This window comes from Condylura cristata, unplaced genomic scaffold, assembly GCF_000260355.1.
Source record: "Condylura cristata isolate star-nosed mole 26May11 unplaced genomic scaffold, ConCri1.0 scaffold00001, whole genome shotgun sequence".
Taxonomy (NCBI): domain Eukaryota; kingdom Metazoa; phylum Chordata; class Mammalia; order Eulipotyphla; family Talpidae; genus Condylura; species Condylura cristata.
The window spans coordinates 67,820,150-67,835,795 of NW_004567102.1; the positions used below are offsets into that span (position 1 = coordinate 67,820,150).

At 35.9% G+C, this 15,646-nt stretch overlaps 1 protein-coding gene across 1 annotated transcript in view; it reads right to left on the minus strand.

Moving 5' to 3' along the window:
• Nucleotides 1–2,661: 2,661 nt before the first annotated feature.
• STX7 (syntaxin 7) overlaps nt 2,662–15,646 on the minus strand; it is a 38,377-nt gene continuing 25,392 nt past the window's right edge. Inside the window, exons 4-10 of the mRNA XM_004674117.2 lie at nt 14,197–14,290; nt 13,455–13,592; nt 12,374–12,426; nt 11,748–11,844; nt 10,518–10,590; nt 7,914–7,996; nt 2,662–5,525 (exon numbers count right to left, since the gene is read on the minus strand). Of these exons, the coding sequence (XP_004674174.1) occupies nt 5,430–5,525; nt 7,914–7,996; nt 10,518–10,590; nt 11,748–11,844; nt 12,374–12,426; nt 13,455–13,592; nt 14,197–14,290 (634 nt within the window). The 3' untranslated portion in view covers nt 2,662–5,429. The remainder of the gene's footprint in view (nt 5,526–7,913; nt 7,997–10,517; nt 10,591–11,747; nt 11,845–12,373; nt 12,427–13,454; nt 13,593–14,196; nt 14,291–15,646) is intronic.

Here is a 15,646-nt window from a genome sequence, read left to right on the forward strand (position 1 = left end):
ATGGTTCTTTTTATCCTGGCTTGACTTTATTTCAGATCTATCACCAGTTGACATAAAACTTTCAAAAACCATTAAAAACTGAAAGCAATGTCATCAAGCCTTCCTTGAGGCTAGTCACATTTCTAAGTTTTCTCCCAATGCTAATAGGTTTTGGAGTTACCAACTACTGTCTAACAGTACTTACAGTAAACACTTAAAAATTTGTACTTTGGGTTGGCCAAGGTGGGAATTAGTGTCCTTTCAAGTTTATTTATAGACTTGGTTCTGTTACAGCAGACTCCCTCTAAAACAAGTAGGGGTGTTATACATGTAACGACTTCACAGGAAACCTGGTTTTGCCTCCTACCACTCACATTTTAAGCAGAAATGCCTTCACTACACAAAACCTACAGGAATCCCACTGTGAGTAATTAAGTAACCAACCTCTTAAAAACCTGCCAGAAGCAACACTGTCTAAAAAAATCTAGTGTGTCAGTTATTTAAGTTCTATTTCTGCATTTAAAACTATGATTACTTGTAGAAAAATATTACATAATTTTATGGCAATGAAATGATTGCCAAAACAAAGGTCTAAAATTGTCATATTGATACATATTTGAATTATGAGAAAATGGGTTACTGTAGTTGAGGGTGTTCTTTATTCCCTTATGATACCTCACTCTCCTCCCCCAAATTTTTTTCCCAAGAGACAGGGTAGGGTTAATACATTCAGATGTGTTTTTTTTTTTTTACCAGAAGCATACCTAATGCATTAATTTGGAATTCATCCTGAAGAGCCACAGATTTCAAATTTCCCTTAGATCTCTTATTTTCCAGAGCTTTCTCAGGAGCAGTAATTTCATAAAAACCTGTAATAGTCAGTCCTGGCTATCAAGGTACCCTAACTATGAATCTAGATACTGCAAAACCAAGAGGGCGCCTTTGTGGAGACATTATATACACAGCAAGAAAATGAATTAAATGCAGTTGTTTGATAAGGAAGAATGAGTGTAAACAGAAAGCTGATTCTCAAGAGTGACTGGTTCCCAACTGTAAGGTGCTACATGGTTACCAGGGTGATGAATCTATTTTATACCACCCCTTTCTCCCATGGCTCCTCACCATTTCCTCCTTTTAAAGCTTCCACTACGTTTTACAAACCAAATGCCACAATATAAGATGACAGCAGGGGCAATAATCTTTGGGTTTACTCTTAACATTCTCCGGGTCCAGGCATGAAACAGCCTGACTCAAAGTAAGTGCCAAATTAGGTCAATGTTTACTGAACAACTACAGGGAGAAAACTGCTCAGTACTGGATTTCCAGTCTCAGAATACACTCATAGTTTGGAAAACTGACTTATCATTTAGGCGCAGTGCTTTTGAATTTTTTCCCATCAATGAACCCGATAGAAAACCCTGACACTGTTTACTGTCGTTGATACTTTCTTTGCGTATCATACCCTGGGCTGCCTGTTGTCACCTAAAATCACCACCTCCTTTACAGTGCCTTCTGCACTTTAGGGGAAAAACTACATTATCCAGAATTTTCTCTGTTTTCTGGCCCTGTGGCAGAGTGGACAAATAAAAGGCATTTCAGTGATAGGTGAAGACAAAGAAAAAGGGCAAGGCACCCCTTCCTCAGAGCTGTGGTCTGTGGACAGGCAGCAGACATGGTCACCTGTTCTGGTGAGGTCAACAGCTGACACAGCTGGTGGCAGCTTGAGAGACTCTCAGGCGTCAGAGCTGCCGGCTGAGGGAGCTGGAGCTCCCAGTTGTTCCTGGATTCCCAGTGACTCTCAAGGCATGAGATACTTGGTAGGGTGGTGCAGACACAACTTCCCTGTCCACTACTCTGAGACTGACAGAAGCTTCTCTTCCCTAGTGGAAACTTTATGCTTACAGCGCCATCAAGTGGTCGTTCTCCTAGCTGAGTCTTGACAAGAAATGTTAGAATAGTTTAAATTAACATGAAGGGAAAGCACAGTTTCTTAGTCTTTAATTTAGTGAGAACAAGATTATTTCCCTGAGTTCATTGACTTTAGAAAACCTAGTTGTAATATGAAAAGATGACCCTGAATGTTTACAACCAAGTGATTTCTTTACTGTTTCTCAAATGACAGTATTTTGAGAACACAAATTTTAAATGCCTAGGGAAAATAGTTTTATTTTCATCGATAAATAGGCTGTGGGTGTATAGTTAAGTAGAGCTGTCAGGCATTTTGTCAAAGAAATGGCACAGTGTAATGCTCTTCTAGTGGAGATTCTGCTAAGTGCATTTCTTTGCTGGGAGGTCAAGCTGCTCAAATCTTCTGGTGAACTGAAGAGGTCAGGTTTTTTTTAAAACGAATCATGAAAACATATCCCCCCATTCCAGAGAAGGTGCCCAATGATGATATCTACTAGTAAGAATTGTTCATCCTATTTTAGTAATATAAATGTCATTTAACTCATCACTTATCCAAACCTTCTTTATACTATTCTGATCATGCATACAAGAGTCCATTTTCTCTTTCAAATATGTCTGATTGTGATCCTACTCCCCTAAATAATATACAGTGTAGTAAACCAATGTTACCTCAATAAAGATAAATAAAACAACTACATGTTTATTTAATTTATAAAAATAAGTTACCCTTGTAGACGACTCTTTACTAGGAAGGTGGACAACAACTTTTTTTTAATAGGTTTTACCTTTTATTATGACATTTTTTTCTACATGAAGAAACAAATAGAAATTACACCAAGAACAATGATTCTGCTCTTTCTTGCTAAACCATAGAGCAATTGTGTGGAAGAAACAGCCTTCAATTTTTTCATATAAAAGTTGTCTAAAAAGGTTGGTATTCACAACATTATTTTGTGTGTGTACAAAACTTGAACTTTTTAACAAAAGCAGCGAAGGCTCTGAAGGACCCCGCAGCCACCTCCCCGTGTGGCAGTATTCTCAGTCAGCGGTGCGGGCGCGGCTGGGCGCCGTGGTGCTCAGGCAGCCTGGCTCCAGTACTGTGTCCATGGCCTGCTGTCCTAGACTGAACTCCATTTGTGCCTGTCTCTGCATTTTTAGGGCTGAGGCCATGCCTACTGAAAAGCAAGCTACGTTACAATGAAATGGCATCATTCTCTTACCATCAATCCTGTGCATAACCAGAATATTTTAATATTTAGTGTCAAATACTTCAGGCAATACTGGCATTCAAAGTTAGCCAAGAGGCTCATTAATCTCCATCATTCACTTTTAGTCATATAATATATAACTTTTTCAGTTTGAGGTTCAGTTCAACTCAAGCTGATGTAGGTGTTAAATCATGAGAACTCTAACTTTGTTACATAGCTGGAAACTTCACATTTCAAAGCAATTCTAAAATTAAGGTGTTTCAAAAATTTGGTTATTTACTATGCTTCTCATTTTATTTTTCTTAGTGAAGACAGCTCTTTTTATTCCCAATATTTTAATATCTCCTTTAAAATTAGTATTTTTTAGAAGTTGGCAAGGCACCTAAGTTCCCATTTTTAATCATTTATTTATATCTGCTTTAAAAATTTACAAGTTGTTACATTTTAGTGAGTCCCCCACAGCCTTCTCCACCCAAGGCAAGGATCTGCCATCCAGAATTTCTCTCAGGGCAGTGCCTGGAGAGCTCTGAGGACAGCCTCGCCTCTGCTCAGGTTCTCTACCATACCTTCAGGGACCAGGAAAAGATCTAAAGGACAACAGAAATTAAAGGTGTTAACATCATACCCCTAAGTGAACTGCTCTTGTTTTGGAAACTCATGGTGAAGCAAACAGAAGTAAATGCATTTGCCTGAATGTTAAAAAAAGAAACATCTTACCAAGTACCGTGGCCAAAAACTGAACTGGTTTGTGGCAGCCAATGGGGCCTTCATATAGCCCTATGACGCTGGCTGCCACCTCAAATGGGGCACTTCCACAGAACAGGCCTTATCAGCTGTAAGGAGCACATAACAGCTAACACCTGTATTAATTCTTGCTACTGCCCACCCTCTTTACTAAAACAATCTAGTTCTGGTAACACAAAATCTCAAAGTTCCTAATCTCGCACAACAAACTTTAGTTTGTTTTGCAGAAAACATGCAAAGTAGCTCTACCTACCTATTAGTGGCAAAATCTAAAAAGAAAACTTTAAGTGTACTCCAAAAAGATAAGTCAGTTGAGATTTCAGGCAGCACAGCGGCAAACCTATGAGCTAAGTGTCAAGTGTTGGTCCCATGAAGCAAGAGGTTCTTATAAAATAGATGTTCCCAGACACTTAAAATCATCTTTATTTTGGTTGCAAATGTACAATCTTCTTTGTTTCTTAACATTTTATTTGTTCCCATTTGAAATCTCACAGCCATGTAAAACATTGCCTTCACTATCAAACTGCTATATAAGAATATTATAAAATACAAACTATAACCTAAGATAACCCTTTTTACAGTATTCAGTTTAGTGCATTAAAACAACATTGATTTAAAAAGGCAACTGAGGTAACTGACAAATATCCAATTCCTTTTCTAAATGATGGCACAAATTAATATGCAAACTAAACACTAAATTTGTAGTAGGTGCTCAAAAGTAATGATTGTGAGAAAGTTACTTCCCAAAGGTAATTAGACCAAAGGATACATAAGTAACCATTATTTTATAGAATATAATGGAAGCTAGTTAAATTTTCCATTATAATAGCTGTGCAAATACACAGTGAAATAGTAAGATGGAATCTTTAACATTGCATTCTAACACAAAAGGAACTGACCTGTCATACTGTTCCTTCAAATTACATTAAACATTTAGTGACAACACATTCCTCAGTAAATGTCAGACTGAAACAGAGCCTATATAAAAACAACCTATCCTTAGCATTTTACTAGGCAATCTACAGCAGATGCTTAATATATACACCTCAGGGGTTTGTGATATACTACAATCATATTCAATGATTTCAATCAAAATCAGGGTCTTAAGAGAAAACAAATAAAAGTTAAATAATCGGTACTGTTGTGAATCAGAAAAAAAAAAAAGAACACAATTAGATATAATAATTTCCCTTTAAGGTATTGAGAATATCTCCTCTGCTGATGAATGAAAATCAAATTTGGTATTTTTAAATGAAGTAACAAAATCTAGGTGTATGTTGCACTGTGATAGAAAAACAGAAATACACAGAATACACAGACCTTTAACTAATTCCAAAAGCTAAGTCGATAGGATAAATAAATTACAAATGAAAGGCATATACAATGTGGGCAAGAGCAGGATCTATGCCAACCGTGGTATTCCAGAAAAGGTCAGGTTAGAAAATGCCAGATTTAATCCAAAGGAAACCTCCCCCAAAATAAAGTATGGTAACCATCTCTTACATTTAATAGCATCGAAAAAAAAAAGGATTACAGGAATCTTCCCACATAATTTAATAGTGTAGTATAATATTGCACTCTTTCATAATTTTAGCTGCGATTCACCCCCCATATGATGAGACCAATAACTACAACTCCGATGACAAGGATAAAAATGATGATGCACAGGGTTTTTCTGGATTTGCGCTGCAGATGCAAAAACAAAAACATGTTTACAATGTGGTGGAGCACTTCTATAGCAACTGAAAATACTTTGGTTAATTTTGAGAGTAATTTCAATGGTCATTTATTGTCTTCAACTTTTTGAATGTATTTTTTGCTTCTCAAAAATTTCAATTCATATGGCACTATTCTTTCAAAAACGTAATTTTTGGTGGAAAACTGGGATAATTAACTTTTTCTAGGGGTGTGGCTGTGCTTACAAAAGATGATGCAGAGAATTACAATTACTGATATAAGCAATCATCTGCTACCCTACATAGGAAAACAAAGAACATTTTAAAATTTTATACATTTTGAAATTTTTATCAAAAAACTGCTTTTCAAAATGAATTTTCTTAAAATATCAGCAATCATAAATGTTTGGCAATTTTTCCTAAAGTAAACTTACTATTTTCCAATCATCCCCATTATTTAATAGAAATATTATTAATATTAATATTCTAATATTAATATTCATACAGATAAAAACAAAGAGCTAAAAATATATGAAGGTTGGGGTTTAGTTCCATTCTTCACTCTTGGACTAGGTGTAGATCACTGCGCTTCATTAATGGCTTGCGCATCTCATAGTAACATGCAGGAATCCTTTTTCTTATAAAGTAGAAAAAATGTGTCATTTTACTTTGTGTCAACTAGAAGTATTCTAAAAATATACAAAGATATATTCCTGACTGAAATTACTCTGAGCCATGAATACTTAATATTCATGTAACTTTTCAATCAGACACCCCCACGGACACTCATGTAACTTTTCAACCGGACACCCCACACGTATGAAACACAGTTTCTCTAAAGTTTCAACATTGATATGCCAAAATTTTCCCTAGACCCTTTCAAGTTTATCTCAGATGCATGTGTAATATGCCTTTATAAGCCACCCAGACATTCACTCAGTCTATCTGTGGCCTTGGGCACCGACCTAGTGTGGAAGGGAGGGGTATGGCGTGGTTCTGGGACTTACATGATAAGAACACTTATCAACTCCCTTTGTGGGCATGTTCCATCCAATCTCTTAGAAGCACTGTATTTTGCAGGGTTGCGAGTTCAACATAAAGGCCTCCAAGGGGACCCCAGGAGAGCTCCCCAGGAGAGTTTCTCTCTCCCCAGCACTTGTGCTACATGGCATTTTCTACGTTCCTTCTGGGCCTGTGAGGTTAAGTGTGGCAAAGCTCCAGAACTGGAGGTAAAGCTTGGAAAGGTAGATTCTTTCCTCCCATAGTGGCTGTAGGTTTGCTTTTCCACGGGAAGAGGAAGAAGTAAAATTTTGGGATACACCCACCATCTGCCTCTAGTCCAAAACCATAAAAAAATAACATGCAAGTCTAGTCAGTCACTGAGATTCCTGCTAAACAGAATGCTTGAGCAGTAATAATGCATTTACAGGGTCATTTACAGATGACCCTGTTTGTGTGTGTTCAACTATTATTCATGAATCATGAGCATAAACTTGCCCATGACACAATGATAGCAATTCTGCTGAGATGCACATCTGAGTCACATGCAGAAGGGGATAAACACAAGTTACTGCCAGTGAATACAACTGGCTGCAACTCAGCACTCTATAAAGCGCCATTGTCTGCACTACTGAATATGCAGTGATTCCGTCCAGTGAAAAATGACACACCCTACAGGGGGCTTCTACAGGAAACATCTAAGGTTATAATGTGAGAAAAATGAAAAGTAACTGAAATTATCTAAGATGGTGACCACTATCTTGGATGTTTTACAAAACAGTAAAAAGATCTGATAACCTAATTATGAACAACAAAATGTAGAGTTTTATAAGAGAAGTTAAATGCTATCGTGTTATTTAGGAACTCCCAAAGACCCTGATCTTACCGTTGGTTAACACCAGAGGTATTACATCTTTCTGCTACATATTTTAAGATATATTAGTAGTTCATAGTCCTAAAATTTGCATAGTACTTTACATATTTTATATTTCACACATACATATGAGTTCCCTATATTAACCTGATTCACTTAAGTACATTCACTTCTGAGGAAGGATATCCTGAAGATCGACCTAACAGTTAATCTAATGGTTAAGGACACTCCAAATTAATGCAATTTCCATATGATTTAAAGAGTACAGTGAGAAAAGGAGGCAGAAGGCTCTCAGACACACCTCTGGCCTGGAATGTCACAACAGCATCGGAGACCACCAGTTGTCAGAAAAACCTGCATTATTTCCTGTTCCCCTCCGGACCCTAACGCTAAATTTCCTACCCTGTGGGTCATAATTCTGGTTCAGACCTAACCCAGTTTTAAGCTGACTGACATGTTTGTGATCAGCCTTGCACACACACAGTTAAAAGTCCCATGATAAAGATCTGTTACAGATAACTTTACCTGATAGTCTGCTGCCCTCGACAGCTGCTGGTTTGCTTGCTGAACGTGCACCTCTGCATTTTCGACATTGGCTTCTATGCTATCTTTAATACAAAACATTCACACACAAAACCGTTAAACATGGAATAGATTTAAATAAGTCACTATGTTTCATTCAAGTTAAGATGATCACTATTCAAATATTAATATTAGCAGTATACAGACAAGGTTGAATTTGCTTTTAAGCTAGCTATAATTCATCCCTAGACTATTTCTTGGGTGATCCAAACAAAACATAAAAATGAAAAGAGAATAAACTTGATTATCCTCACTACAAAACAACTACAGGTCTACCTGGTAACTGCTGAAACTAGTTTGCATTCTCTGCTGGCCATGGCAGTGCCAACGTGTGTCACTCTGCCACAGGGCAATGGTCTTTCCTCATTTCTCCCAAGTTCTTGTTTCAAATGTCATGTTAATGAAACTCACCAAACCCTCCCTGCAGTAGACATCCACAGATCTCGTGGTCTTTTCTTCTTCATTTCTTGAACATTTTAGCCTGATTCACTGATATTCTTTTATGCTTCTGCCATTAGATACACTGATTTTAGTATCTAACTGCTGAATTTCTACTACTCTGGTCTTACAATCCCTTGACCGTTCTCTGGGCTCTAATTCGGGTGTCAAAAATGTTTTCTGCAAAAATTTTTTGGAACATGTTTTTTCCCTAAATATTTCTGTAAATATATTTTTCTGTATCTGTAAATATTTATGGTGAACATTTTAAGTTTTGTGGTTGACATGATTTGCCATCAATACTTAAAAATGCCTCTGTTATTCAGAACTACCACAGATAACACATACATGACTGAGGTTGTCCTAAATATTTATAGGGCCAAGAGGTTGGTTCTCAGACCCCTCTATTCTCTATTGAAATGTTTCGTAGGTGATCTCACCTAATATACAGTTTTAAATACCACCTATGTGCAGACGACCTCCCTGACACCCCTACCAACCCTTCACTTGGGTGCTAACCAAAATGTCAAACTTACCCCAAAACTAAAGATTTATATCCACCCAACCCTGTTTCATTTATGGAGTGCTCATTTCAGCAAACTCCAACACTATCATTTTCATGGGCCATAGCTAAACTGTAAAGTCAGCCTCAAATTCACTCTCACACCCACTTCCAGTCAGATGGCAGGTCTTTTTGCCTCCACGCTGGGACAGCATACACAATTCCATCACTTCTCATCTCTTCATTGCTTCCATCTTTCTCCAAAGCAACATAATTTTTACCTGAATTCCCACCTAATAGTACTTTAAGTTGTCTCTTTGACAACTTTGGTCTTAGCCTGTTATAGTCTGCTCTCAACCTAATTGCCAAAGTGAGTCTTTAAAAATCCATCTCAGATTAGAGTGACACTCCTCTCCTCAAACCCTCCTGTGGCTTCCCATCCATTAATAATAACAGTCCTTCCATGGCTCAAGAGATCTATGACTGTGACATCATCTCCACCTTCTTGCTGCTTATTTCACTTATCACAACTGTCAGGAATGCTTCTGACTGAAGGCTGGGCCATTATCATTCCCTTTGCCTTTTACTTGCTTCCTTACTTCCATGAAGTCCTCACCAAAATGCCATTTCCTGGTAAGATCTTACCTGACTGACTGTCAACACAATGTAGCAACATTCTCACCATCCGCACTCCCATACCCCTGCCCTGGCCTTGTTTTTCCTATACTACTTATCACGAGTCACTTTTCCTTATTTTTAAAAATTTTCTCCTTCATTTAGATTTTATGATACATGAATTTTGGTTATTTTATCTTTTGTTTATTTCAGTTAAATCCCCAATGCCTATATTTTTGCCTGGACATTATAGATATTCAATAAATATTTGCTGGATAATGAATAAATTGGTTTCTAAAGTTTTTACCCTGTGATCTAGTGGGGCTGAAGAGGATAATATTTGTAGGTTAATGTATGTTGAACAACAGGCCCAACTATTTCAACTGAACCAAATTCAAGAATGTACAAATATAAAAATGCATCTTTAAATATACCCTCAGGTATCTTCAACCACACCTTAATTGAATAACCATTACATGTAACATGAGTCTTGGCCACTAGAAGAGTTTTGAAAAATTCTCAGCATGTAAATAGTATCACTGAATTAGTAACAAAAAAATTGAGTGGATGATCAGGCAAATATCTACTTATTCTTAAGTCAAAGACAAAAAAGTATGTACAATTACAAACAGCACAAGGTTCCAAGAAGTCTTTGACATGGTGAACATTAAACTGGGATAAACCTGAAGGCAGATGTCTGGTATAAGCGGGACTGAAGCTACATGGTGCCTTCAGGAGTCAGGGACAGCAGTCCAAGCTCAAATCTGGGACTTTGGAGACAAATGAAGCCAGTCATTGAAGCTATTAGTAATCAAGTGAGATCTGTCTAAAACAATGCCAAGGGTGATATTCTGTCCATTGTAGAGAGAGTGCTTTTGATTCCAGGTAGCCAAAATAGAGGACCCAAGCAGTTACTCTGGCTTGAGAAGCTACCACAGGTAAAGGGCAGTTAGCTTGGTCTCACCTCATGAAACCTCATCAGTAGGCCTTACCTATCACATCTCCTTGCTCATGAATCATCATTCCCAAATCTTTAAATATTTCATTAATATCCATAATGTCAGCCTAGGAGGAGGGGAAAAAAAAAACAAAACACATCATAACAAAAAACTCAGTCTCCACTACACAAAAGGGAAATATAAAGGAATCCCAACTATCACTCATATACTGGTGAATATGCATCTAGACATTCATTTTGGAAATAACAGAAAAATCTTTCATTATAAGGAATCATATGCAAGAAGACCTTAAATAACAGTAACCAGTTCTCTAAAATAGGTTTGCGATGTTAAACATATTAAGGAAATAAAAAGGTAATAGAGCAGGGTCATGGGTTATATAGTCTATGGTTATATATTCTAATATTTTTGCTACCACAACAGTATTTCCTCATGAGAATGCATAATATTTCTGTTGTGACATATTTTAGTAAAAGTTTATATACCAATTTGATAATACAAAAGAATAAAATGTTCAGTTGTAAATTTAAAGTCTCACATTAATCAATTTAAACATGTAATGAAATAATGCTAAAGCAATTATAAATTTACTTTTCTTCAATTATGATAGCTACTCTGTTTTGCCTGAATGAAGAGTAAAGTTTAAATATTTTATTCAGGGGTGTGTGGAACAATTTAAATTGTCATCCTGTGCCTTAGTTTCCTCATCTGTAAAATAACTATGATAACAACGCAGTTAGCTACTTCATAGAATTTTAGTGAAAACCAAATGAGACAGCTAATATAGAGAATTTATCACATGGCACACAGCACATGGAAGGACTCAATAAATTGTAGCTATTATTAGTCTACTTGCTTGAGATTAAACAGGCTCCATTAAAAAACCACACTTAACCCTTTAGATTTCTTTGATGTCAAAACATACCAAAGAAAAACAAAATATTTTTGAGGACCCTTGAGTCTTATTTATGTAGGTAATAGGTGTATCACCTCTATAAGAACACTCTCTCAACACTAACATGATCTGAGTTAACAAAATGAAAATAAAAGGTGAAAGTGCAGGAAAGCATTTTTGTTCACCCTAGCACTAATTTGAAAGAGATTATTTTTAAAAAGCCAACAGGAATTATTCTATTTATAGGAAAAAATGCCCCCAAATTGATACATTTCTTTAGTCTTCTTTTTTGAACCTGTGCACTTCCAGGATTATCTAAGCTTCTTAAAGACAAACTCACACCAACAGAGCAGCAATGTAAAGCTTACTTCAAGTTGCCTGATAGAAGATTCTCGCTCATGGATAAGGCGGAGGTCATCCTCTGTAATTTCTTCATCCTGCACCTGTACTTGAGGTTGAGTTTGGCTAACGGAAAGAAAAGAATATGGACAAAAGAAAGTCTGATATTAGAACAAATGACTTACCATCTATTTAGGAAATACATGGAATCTTCAAAGTGAGGGAATTATTCACAAAAATTTCAAGAATATTAAAAAAACTCTATTGATCAAATTTTATTCATGCTTCATTTCAGAGAAATATTTTAGAATTAACAATTCTAAAATTAGGAACGATATTGGCAAATAAGTTAACACTTTCAAATTGACTTAATCCTCATGCAAGGAAATAATCTATTTAAATAATAATTCAGTAGTGCTTGGATAAATTATTTACAAAGTATTATTGCTATACTGGACTATCATATATTTACATATTTTATACTTTATAAATAATTACTTTGAATTTTTTAAGTTTATTATTTTCAATTTATAAATAACTTAGGACATACATGACATAAAATACTACAAGCTTTATTTTTGTACTAGGGACTCTAATCATATAAAAAGTACCTGAAAATTATCTTTTCATCTGTATTATGATATATATTTCTTACCTTTCCCAAGATACAAGATTCTTTTCTTTTGAGCTGTCCTCAGGAAAACCACCCTGAATAATTTAGTAACAAGATGGGTTGAGAAAAGGCAAAAAAACAAACCAAAAAAACCACAACACTTACATTTATACTTAAAATAATTTAAACTGATTTGTGTGTGTGTGTGAGAGAGACAGAGAAAAACTCTAGTTCTAATTTTTTAAGTCAACTGCTTTAAGGCATGATAAAACTATATTCTAAATTGACAAGAATATAAAATAAATAGTATCTGATAAAAATCTAAGTCTCTAAGAAACAGGAAACAATTTGTCATAATTTCTAAAGGAATTTCAAAGTGCAAAACTCAAAAGTCCATTTTTGATTCCTTTATTTTTTTTTTTTTTTAAAGATTTATTTATTTATTCATACAGAACTGGGGTACAGGCCAGAGGCTCTGGGGCGGTGAGAGGCTTCACCAGAGACAGAGTGGGGAGCAGAACAGGCAGATTGACGAAGTACACTGCTGAGGGGAGCAGCGAGCGGGCCAGGAGAGGTCTGGCTCGCCATGTGGTCTCCTCCGGGGCAGGCGGCAGGCGGGAATCGAACTCATGCGGAAGTGGCTTCAGATTCTCAGTGCTGCGCTTTAACCCGCTGTGCCACCAGGGAGGGCCATGATTCCTTTATTTTTAAGAAGTGTATATATATTTCCAATATTTCAATATATTCTGTTAACTTTTTTTGATTAAGAAATAAAATTTTATTATTCTGAAATATTAGAACATTCTGTTAATTTTTATACCCTCTCTACCCCAGCATGAACTAAAAGGACCACCTCAGTTTCAATTACGGGAATACCGTTTAGGATTAGTCCACTGATCTTTTTTGATAAGATGTTTTTATATTTTTTTATATTACAACCTTTTGTGACACAGAAAAGCAGCCACAATAATACTATCATCCTTCTTAAAATTGAGCAGAAAACCCTGAAAATATTCAAATATTACTTTTCAAGATCATCACAGATCTTTATGACTTAAAAATAAGCCATTGTTGTCTTTTAAGTGACCACAAAGAATATCATGTTCATTTAAAAAATACTTACAGATACTCTGGAACTGGCTCTAACCCGAGCAACAAAATCCTTCTCCTTCTCAGCAGCCTGCCTCTGGACCTTTTGAAAGTTTGTCAGTGATGTTGTGAATTCAGCCACTAAGCGATCTTTCTGTATTTTTCTTTGACGCTAGAGAAAAGGGAGAAAAAAAAACCTACTGAAGTCAAGCTGTGAGGTCTTATAAAATTTGTGCAACTGTTTCACCACTAGCTGGCTCTTTATTTAATTCTGACACTGTCACTCACTGTAACTGCAGAACCTTGCCTGATTATTCTCAAGAACACATGCTAAAAACAGGGCCACTGCTTTGAGAATGTTTTACGGTAGTTTAGTTTTGTTTTCTCCCCCTTAGAAAATCTTATACTCCTACCTAAGCTGTAACTTCCACTAAGTAAGCGTGGAAATAAACATATACCCCTAGGAAACCTCACATCTTGAAGAGGTGTGCATGGTGCAAGCAGTCCTCAAGGCCAGGAAACAATTATTCGAGAAGCATTTTCTGAGCACTTAATTGTGGGTCAGAGCAACTACATGGAAATAATTTTTGCTTTATTGCACCACAGGATACTATCTGGGCAATTAAATATAGTTTTGTGTTCTGTGAACTAATCTCAGATAGAACTGCTTCCCCTTCCACTCCCATTTCCTTTCTAGCCTAACAGTTCAAAGATCCTACAGTGCATTTGATTTCTTCCATGTTCAGTACAGCAACAATTGTCTTAAAGCTTGATACCTGTTCACTGGGGGTGGTGGGCAGAGATCCAAACTCTTTAATGTACTTATCAGTTTCTTTGGCAAGCTGGTTAGTGTACTGCTGCTTCTGTTGCCTAAAGTGAGAAAACACACATTACAGCCAAAGAACTAGCCTCTTTAAGTTAACGCCTCTGTCTCTTCAACCATGACGAAGTTTTATAAAAATCACTTTTTAACAGATTGACTCTAAATCTTCCCTATGAAAATAACATTTTCAGGTTCTATTCCTGGAGAAATATTGAGCACATATTGAGTACAGGAGGATCTGTACCAACACAGGGGTAACTGAAATTTGACAGATAAACATTAACAGTCATTTAGAAAGGAAGATGACACACAGCAATTCTAGATTGATGTGTGAGATACTGGGAGTGTGGAAACCTTTCATCTGTGTTCCACAATTGAGAGAAGAGCTGACCAAGGACAAGGACTGATTGTCTTAAACTGACCAGTTCCCAGGTTTTAAAGTACATTGATTGGTCTCTCATTTCTATACCTGGGTACTCATATCCTACAGGCACTTTAAAAAAAAAAAAAAAAAAAGAGGGAAAGAAGTAGTAAGTAACAGTGTAAACTTAACAATTATTTAAATTTTCTATGGAAAAATAGCATTTAATGATACTAAGGAAAAAAGGCTTGTGTTAATATGATGCCTTACAAATGGTATCAGTACTTCTCATATACATTATCTCTCATTTTAAGCATGTAGTTAAGGATCCTTTAAAATGATGCTATAAATATAAATGTGTTTATAGCTATTTCGTAAGGAAGAATTTCAACATATTTTAAAATCTATTTATCAAGTATACCTAATTTAAGGACTTTTAGAGAAATAGTTAAAAATTCTAAAAAGACCTTAATGATGTCTTTCTGCTATTAACCTTAGCAAAATACTGTAATTGTTAAGAATTACATATTTTTTTCAGTGTTGTACACCAATGTTATTTAAAATAAAATCATCATGTGTTCCTATTACATTGTACTTTATTTTAATAAACAATGGGTTACTATTTAAATTTGGGGCATTTTTACCACCCTGACATTTATCTACTGCAAGAAAATACAAATTATAGATAAGTGTACATTCTTCAAATTGTACTTCATAAAAAGAAATGAATTGCTATTACTTCTTTTTTAATATCTTCCTTTGTTCAAATTTTCCTTCTATGGCTAATGTTATTTGGAATATAATGTACAACATATATATATTTCAAATATGCAACCGTAACAGGACTGAACTAAGATTCAGGTTCAGAATGATGTTGGGCAAATTACCAAATCCCCAAGACCTGTTTTCCATATAAACAAAATGGAAACAGTTCTTCCACTCTTTCTACTTCACTCCAATTTTGTAAGGTTCAGATAAGAAATGTATAAACATTATGTAAAATCTGTAGTACTAGGGACTCTAATCATATAAAAAGTACCTG